Below are 9,055 nucleotides of genomic sequence, written 5' to 3'. Positions count from 1 at the left end.
GGGCCAGCGAGGTCAACCCGTAAGGAAGTCCGCCACAAGAGCACGGGCCAGCGAGGTCAACCCGTAAGGAAGTCCGCCAGTCAATCTGAGGCCCGGCCCAAGTAAAGAGCCTCCAAAGAGCTTCCCAGTACTGTACTAACGACACATGAGGAAAAGTCTTTAATGATAAAAACAAACAAAAAGGGAAAAACTGCAGAAAACAGGAACAATGCAGGCCAAAAACGAACTGTCAAAGTTTTAAACGAAACATTCAGAGAGCTAGTGGAAGGTATCATAGTGAGGAAACAAAAATGAGAGATTCTTAAAAACAAATATTGGAAAACAAAAAGTGTTTTTGGACATTGAAATTTTGATAGCAGACATAAAAATTCAAAAGGACAGCTGGAAGATAAAGTTGAGGAAATAATCTTAAAAGAACAAAAATAGAACCGAGAAGTTAGAATTAATACCGTCAGTAAGGAGGTCCCACACCTGTTTATAAGAGAGAGAGAGCAGAGAGAATTAAAAGAGGAGAATGTCAATAAACAATTTAAGAACATTCCTCACAACTAAAGGACATGAGTTTCCACATTCAGAGGGCCTACTTTAGTACGTAACAATGATTCTGAGGCTGGCACAGGACTGGGTATAGTGTCTCGTTCTGTTGTACACAGGGTTGCTATGAGTCGGAACAAGTTGACGGCACCGAACAACAACTTTAATACTCAACAAAATGCATGAAAAAGAGTCACATTAAGGCCCAGGATCATGATATATCAAAACACCATGAAGAAAAACTCTCCCGAGGGGGATGGAAACAACATGCCATACAAACACAAAGAATCAAGATTCAGGTTCTCCGCAGAACTGGAGTGCTCCAAAGAAACACTGAATGCCAAAGACAGGAAAGCAATACTTTCAAAATTCTGAGAAAAAATAATTTCTAACCTATAATTCTTTACCCAGCTAACTGTTAAACGAGCAAATGTCAGGGTGGAATAAAGATATTTTTTGACATGTAAGGTCTCAAAAAGTTTTTCATTTTTTTTTGAAGTTAATGAAGTATTTGTTCTATTAAAATAGGGGTGCAAATCAAGGAGAAGGAGATTGAGGATAGAAGTCATGCAGCAGGACAGAGAACAAGCAGAAAGATAAGAGGCATCTCCAAGAAAAAGATGACCCTGATGGCTAACCAAATGTGTCCAAACACTGTGAGATAATTTCTACTCCTTACAAGGGTTTGAGCATGATGCCACAAAGAAGAGGTACCAATGATTCTTCCACAAAAGAAAAACCTGAGCCTGAATTTCAAATCAAATTACTTAAATTTTCTTAATGTAGGAAAAAAAAGGACTTAAAAATATGTTCCTAATGATAATTTTAATTCTGAAATTATTGCTTCTTTAAAATAATTTTTTTGGGGGATATATGACATCTATTTTCAAGGAGACAACTGATCTTTTGCAAACAGATGCGCAGAAGTGGACTACAAAAAGTAAACCTATTCCAGAAACGAAAGCACTGGGATTGAAAATGTCACTGATTTAGAAATCACTGAAAATGTTAACCACCCAACAGGTTTTCAGCTGTTAAAGACAGTAAGAGGCTAAGATACACTGAATCAGAAGGAAATAATTTTAGTGGCTAAATATGGAACTAAGGATCAATATCATTTCCAGTAATAAAAACATCGCAACACTGCAGTGTTTAATAGTTATGTTCATATACCATTTCTACTGGTCTTCACTGTACCTGAGGCATAGTTCCAACTTCAGTGCATTACATGTTTAACATGTTAATTTATCTCAATATTAATAACTACTGATATTAAGTTTATAAAGCACTTTTACTCATCTTAATACATTTAAAATCTATACAGTGAACTGCTATATAAATTTTGAAGCCCTGGTGACGCAGTGGTTAAGAGCTAAGGCTGCTAACCAAAAGGTCAGCAGTTTGAATCCCCCAGCCGCTCCTTGGAAACCCTATGGGGCAGTTCTACTCTGTCCTATAGGGTCACTAGGAGTCGGAATCGACTCGATGGCAATGGGTTAGGTTTTTTAATATAAATTTCAAAATATATTTACCCACTGAATAAAAAACAGTTTCTTCAAAGAATCCTAAATTGGTGATCAAAGGCGAAGCATATAGCTACAATTCATGCTGTATATAATTCCTGAAATCAAGGCTGGTGAAGTCCCTGGGTGGTGCAAGTGGTTAACACCTGGCTACTAACCAAAAGGTTGGAGGTTTGAGTCCACCCAGAGGTGCCTCGGAAGAAAGGCCTGGCGATCTATTTCTGAAAAATCAGCCATTGAAAACCCTATGGAGCATAGTTCTACTCTGCCACACAGGGGATCACCATGAATCAGAGTTGACTTGCTGGAAACTGGCTTAGTTTTTTTTTTTGTGTGTGTGTGTGTGTGTGTGTGTGTGTGTGTGATATACTGAAATAATTATGTCAGATAACTACCACAAACAGGATTCACACAGAATCCATGACTAGCACTAAGTATTAACTCTTTCAACAATATTTACTGTGCACCTACTGTGTGCCAGGCACTCTTTTAGATAGTGGGATGTACTAGTAAGCAAAATCATATGAGATTCTTGCTCTCATGGAGCTTACACTCTAACAGGAAAAGCAGCATTAAATAATTACATGAATAAGAAAAAAAACTGCAGATATGATAGGTGCTAGGAAGAAAGGCATGTGCACTGCATCTGATCTAGGCTGGAGAGTGAGGGCAGCTGCCCGAAGGAAGATCTGAAGCATAAAACAGACTCAAGAGGTTGAAAAGTCCGCATGTGGAGACACAGGTAGGGGCCAGAATATGCAGCACCTTTAAAAGCCTTTCTTCTGAGGCAGCTCTGTGTGCAAAGGGGCCAAAAGGCAACGTGAAGGCACTGAAGGATATTAAGCAGAAGTAAATACAATTGATCGTTTTTAAATTTTGAAAAAAATCCCTCAGGCTGCAGCATGGTAGTCTGGGAAATGATGAGTCCTGGATGGTGACGGTGGAGATGGAAAGAAAAGGAGGGACATAAAAGCTAAATCAACAGGCGTGAGTCATGGATTTGTGCATGTTGAAGGGCTGTGCGAATGTCAGGGCTGACTCCAAGGTTTCTATCTTCTGTCTGATACCATTACTCGTTAAATAAGGTCTACAGCTCAGAAGCAAGGTCTGGAGTAGAGGTATACTAAAGGAATAGATTTCAAGGAGAGAGAGTTCATTAGTATCAAACGTTGCTGGTGGGTTAAGGTAAGTATTAAACATGACCACTAGGTTTAATGACATGGTGGTAACTAGATCTTTAGGTGGAGGGATAGGGGAAAATCCATATTAAGGTGGGGCGAGGAGTGAGTGGGAGGTGAGAAAATGGAGACAGTGAATATGCACCACTCTTTCAAGAAAAGGTTGGCTATGAAAGGAAAGAGGGCTAGAGCTGAAGGAGTGGTAGTGGTTCAGGGGAGAGGTTTTTTTTTTTTTTAAATGACAAAAGAAATTTAAACTTGTTTTAAAAAACTGACAGGAAAGATGTGGTTGAGAAGGAAAGACAATATATAAGAGAGAAAAGAAATGAACAGGATTAGGATCTTGAGAAGGTACGAGGGGATGCAGAAATTGAAGGATTGATGTTAGGAGAAAGAACTTATCTCTTGTACAAAGAAGGAAGAAAGAAAATGGGTACCCTATTCTGCTTTGATATATCTGTGCCTTTTCCTTTTTCTTCAAAGGAAAAAAAGCAGCTTAAGGAAGCAGGATGTTTTCAGGCCTCTCAATTTATATAACTTTATACCATATGTTGGGTTTGAATATTTTCAAAAAAGACCCAACCCAGTAAAAGCATAAAGGCACAGATGAGGCTTACATACTAAACTGCCAGTTAAGTTTAAACCTGGATGTTCATTATGAAAATATGGGGCTGTTTCTCATTACCTGGAATAACTGCTGTGTGTCCAGGCATGGACGAGTAACGTGAAATTTGCCTACAAAAATGTAGGGTGCTGAGAGACTAAAGAAAGAGGAAGGCAACTCCAGAGTGGCAGCAAAGGAGTATATTAGGGAGACTTACATATGAGCCAAGTCCTGGGCAGCAGGACCAAAGCAGATCTCCACACTCCACAGTGGAGGGAGAGGTTTTATAGTGGTGGTGGACAATAGTGGCTCCATGCCAGGGACTTACATAAGAATGCAAACTGTAGTGAGCTGGTGGACCACATGAGGGTGCTCATGTTCAGCCTCGTAAAGCCTGTTTCCCTTTCAGTCTACCCTCCACGCTCTTACAACCTGCCACATTCTCTCTCTTGTGCTGTAGTACAAGAGACCCCATTCCCTCCCTGCCTCGAACAGACATAGAAGTGGGGTTGGCCAGGTGCTGTGTTATGCTTGCTCATGTTCAAGAGACAGAGAAAGTTAAGTGTGCCCAGAACAGGGGAAAGGTTTCTCTGATAAGGAGAAGGCAACCCAATTCCCAGCCTCCTTATCAGAGAATGCTCTGGGCCCAAGGTCTTTACTTAGGCAGCCTGGATGGGAGGTGTAGAGGCAGACCATTCCCCCAACACTATAATAACATACACAAGATACATTCCAATTAGAAACCTACCATCGTTCAATGTGTAGAGATGAAAACGTCTGTGAAGCTGCTTCTCGAGTGAATAATTTGAACCCACATTGTGTGTCCCTGATTCCTTTAACACAAAGGAACCACACCAGAAAGTGGAACCCATACATGAGAAGAGTACGGAAGTAAGAACGCTGAAAACAAAGAGAAAATATAAATGACTTTTCCATTTATCTATAAAACAGACATTGAAAACATCTGGCTGTAGACAACTGCATTTTAATATTTACTTGACTAGGTAGATCGTACATATGAACATCACTGTTCCACAGCTTCATTAGCAAAGTATATTAAAGAAACAGTGAGAATGCCTACAGTTTAGATGCAGAGCAGAAGCACTAGATAAGCAGTTGCTCATTTCCTGGAGGTGGAGTCAGATAAGAAAAATGAAACTACCTGTGACAGGCAGGTCAGTCTACCAGAAGAAACAGGTTTTAAGCTGCCACAGGCAAGAACATCTCATTCACCTACATATTTTATATCTTGTTGTCCCATATAAATTTCAGTCTCAAAAAAGTTTATGATTATCAGAATGTACTGGAAAAACAAAATCCTAAGATTTGAACCTGAAGTTTAATACTTAGCTAAAGGAAATGTTGACAGAAGAGATAGAGCAGAGTATCACAAAAGTTAAGACTAGAAATAGTATACTCCAAGGAGTCTGAAACAAAAAACCTAGTCTTTCTAGGTACACCAGATGTCTGATTAAGTAGATTGTAATGTTTGAGTTCCTTAACACTTTGGATATTAAACTTAAGTAGTCTTATATTTAATCCCATATAAGGATTCATTACTGTTATTAGTGATTAATTTTATTATTAGTAGTGAGTAAATAATATTCCATTATTCACTAAATGTTGAAAATGTTTAAAACATAAAAATAATAAATTATTAATTGTCATAGTATTCAAGACTTTTACATTTAAAATTATATAAAAGACAGGATGTCTTAAAATTTTCTGTAATTAAGGTAATAGGCCCATAGAATCATGCATTACACATGTACATATGCAACTTTTTATGGGTCTGTATAGAATATTTAATTTTATACGATAAAATAAAGGTCCCTTCCTCCTTTTGTCTTTTATGTTATAATCTGTAGTAATCTTTCTTTACTTCTATGACTTTTTCTATCATCATCAAACAGAACCACTACTGAATAGTGCGATAACATGACATAGTAGTAGAAGCACAAAACTAAGCAGATCTAAATTTGAATCCTGGCTCCATTACTAATTAGCAGGGTGACCTCCAGCAAGTTACTTCAACTCTCGAAGTCCCAGCTCCCTCATTTATAAAATGGAAATAATAATGCCTTTCTCAAAAAGCTACAGTAAAGATTAAATAATATTAAAGCCTTTAAGAAAATGTTCAGCACAGGAAGTAAAAGAACCCAATAAATGACTCTAATAAAATTTGAAAGAAAACTTGAAAGCTCACTTTACCCTTTGACCATGATTTCACTTATGTACCAAAACGAGCAAGGAGAGAAAATAAAATGCTCATCTGTGAAATATGTAAAACAAACTTGCTTTTTAAATGATCTAACATTTCTCATTTATTACTTAGAATCATTAGTTACGTTTTCATGTAAATATGTCTTACCTCTCTAAGTAGATATGGCTGTAACCTCATCTTAAAATACTTAGGGAATCTCACAACAGCTTGCTCAGTGCCTTCCATATAAAATACTTCCAATAAATACTGGTTGACTGATTAAACCTTCAAAAGAGCATTTATGCTTAGGAAAGGAACAGAGATTGAAAGATAGAAAAATAAAAATTAAAAAGTAGAAAAATAATACCTATAAACTATTCTCCTGGAATGATCTTTAGTGTGATTTAGGTGAGTTTACTGGTTATCAAATAAAAGTATCCATGACTGCTTTTGCTTGAATGTTAATAGATCTTTCTTTGTTTTCTAGGATAATGGCTTTATTTTTTTTTTTTTAAAAAGCAGCGATACCTGGGGTTAGCGTGAAGACCTTAATTGATTTCTAACATATTTGAAAGCCTAACAAGGTAAACCACAAACAAGAGATTCTTGATTTAATTTTTAAACCTTGGCAAAATATCTTAAAATCTGGAAGATATCCAAAGCTGTATTATACAATACACTTATTTAGTTAAATGAAGCTAACAAGTAATAGAGTAACATTATATGAACATTAAAAATTATGAAGAAAAAGAATTCACTGCTGCAATATTAACAATAATCTATCTAATGTTTATGAAATACAGGCAAGGAATTCAGGTGAAATTTAAAGCTGAGTTGCAATTTAATTGTCTTTAAATAATAAATTCAAAGAAGTTCCAAGACTTAAGCAGATGAAAGAACCCTCATAGAAAAACTAAAGACATCAAATAAACACTAAAGGATTCTATTTTTGAATCCTTTTAAAATGATAAATTCAAGAATATCCAGAAAGAGCCACATGATCATCTGTACGGATGCACAAAAAGATTTGATAAAATTCTACACCCTTTCTTGATGAAAACCCCAAAGGAGACTGGAATAGAAGGGAACTTCCTCAATGTAATTAAGGGCATATATGAAAAGCCAACAGCCAACATACTTAATGGAGAAAGATTGAGAGCTTTCCCCTTGAAATCAAGAACAAGACAAGGGTGCCCAATATTACCACTTCTATTCAATATTTTATTAGAAGTTCTAGCCAGAGCAATAACAAAACGAAATAAAAGGTATCCAGATTGGAAAAGAAGTAGTAAAAAAATATCTCTATTTGCGGATGATATGCTCCTATACATTGAAAATCCCAAAAAGACTGAAGGAAAACTTCTAGAGCTTATGGAGGAATTTACCAAAGTTGCAGGGTACAAGTTAAACAAATAAAACACAAAAAAGTTGGGTTTCTATACACCAGCAACGAGAAATCCGAAAGGGAAATTAGGGAAATAATTCCATTTACAACAGCACTTGAGAGAATAAAATACCTATGAATAAATCTAACCACAGACGTGAAGGACGTATACAATAAAAACTATAAAACACTGCTGAAAGAGATTAAAGAAGACTTAAATAAATGGTGAGATGTTCCATGTTCATGGATTGGAAGACTTAATATTGTTAAGATGTCAATACTATCCAAAGCAATCTAAATATTCAACGCAATCCTGACAAAAATTCCAACTGCCTTCTTTGCAGAAACAGAAAAATGATTTCTCAACTTTATATGGAATGGCAAGCGGTCCTGAATAACTAAAAGCAATGCTGAAAGAGAGGAGCAAAGCAAGAGGGCCTACACTTCCAGATTTTAAAACATATTATACAGGTACAGTAATCATAACAGCCTGGTACTGGTGTAACGATAGACACACAAACCAATGGAATAGAACTAAGAGTCCAGAGAGTCCAGTCCTAGCTTTCAACAATGGATTATCTAATATAATAACAAAAGCACAAACAGCAAAAGACAAAAATAAATAAATGGGATCTCAGAAAAACTGAAAACTTTTGTTCATCAACAGACTTTACCAAAAAAGTAAAAAGACAAGCTACTGACTGGGAAAATATCTTCAGAAACTTATCTGACAAGAATCTAATTACCAAAATATATATAAAACTTTGACAACTTAGCAACAAAAACACAAATAACCCAATCATAAAATGGGCAAAGGACTTGAATACACTTTTCACCAAAGAGGACATTCAAATGGCCATATAACACATGCAAAGATGCTCAGCGTCATTAGCCATCAGAGAGATGCAAATCAAAACCACAATGAGATACCACTTCACTCTCACTAGGGTGGCTCAGACTAAAAACAGCAGAAAGTAACAAATATTGGTGAGGATGTGGGGATACTGGACCCCTTATCCATTGCTGGTGGAAATGCCAAATGATACAGCCATTGTGGAAAACAGTGTGGCAGTTCCCCAAAAAACTTAGAACTACCGTATTTCCACTTCTAGTCCCAAAAGACTTGAAAACAGACTCAAAAAGAAATGTGTACACATCAATGTTCACTGCAGCACTGTTTACAATAGCCAAAAAGTGGAAACAACGGAAATGCCCACCAACAGATGAATGGATAAACAAAATTTGGTACATATATATACAATGGAATACTACTCAGCCAGTGGGGGAAATGAAGTCTTGATACATGTTACAATATGGATGGAGCTTGACGACATCATCCTGAGCAAAATAAGCCAATCAGAAAAGGACAAATATTTTGTGACCTCACTTCTATAAAAAGACAAGAAAAAGCAAATGTAGAGACCAAAGTTTCTTAGTGGTTACCAGGAATGGGAGGGAGGGGGGAAAGAGGAGTTAATGGTGACAGAAAAATCACACTGATCAAGTGTAGGGCTGCACAGCCAGTTATTGCAATTGCTGTCAATAAGCTGTATACCGGTAAAAAGTTGAATTGGCTAAAGTTGTGTGATAGATATATTTACAAGAATGACCAAAAAAAAAAAAAAAAAA

At 36.7% G+C, this 9,055-nt stretch overlaps 1 protein-coding gene across 1 annotated transcript in view; it reads right to left on the bottom strand.

Annotated features, from left to right (window-relative positions):
• Positions 1 to 9,055, bottom strand: part of ALG5 (ALG5 dolichyl-phosphate beta-glucosyltransferase) — a 57,962-nt gene that overhangs the window by 4,826 nt on the left and 44,081 nt on the right. The window contains exon 8 of the mRNA XM_004389962.2: positions 4,588 to 4,739. Within this exon, the coding sequence (XP_004390019.1) occupies positions 4,588 to 4,739 (152 nt within the window). The remainder of the gene's footprint in view (positions 1 to 4,587; positions 4,740 to 9,055) is intronic.

This window comes from Trichechus manatus, unplaced genomic scaffold (genome assembly GCF_000243295.1).
Source record: "Trichechus manatus latirostris isolate Lorelei unplaced genomic scaffold, TriManLat1.0 scaffold00270, whole genome shotgun sequence".
Classification (NCBI taxonomy): domain Eukaryota; kingdom Metazoa; phylum Chordata; class Mammalia; order Sirenia; family Trichechidae; genus Trichechus; species Trichechus manatus.
The sequence above is the reverse complement of the archived record's forward strand: the minus strand, read 5'-3'. Positions and strand labels throughout refer to the sequence as shown.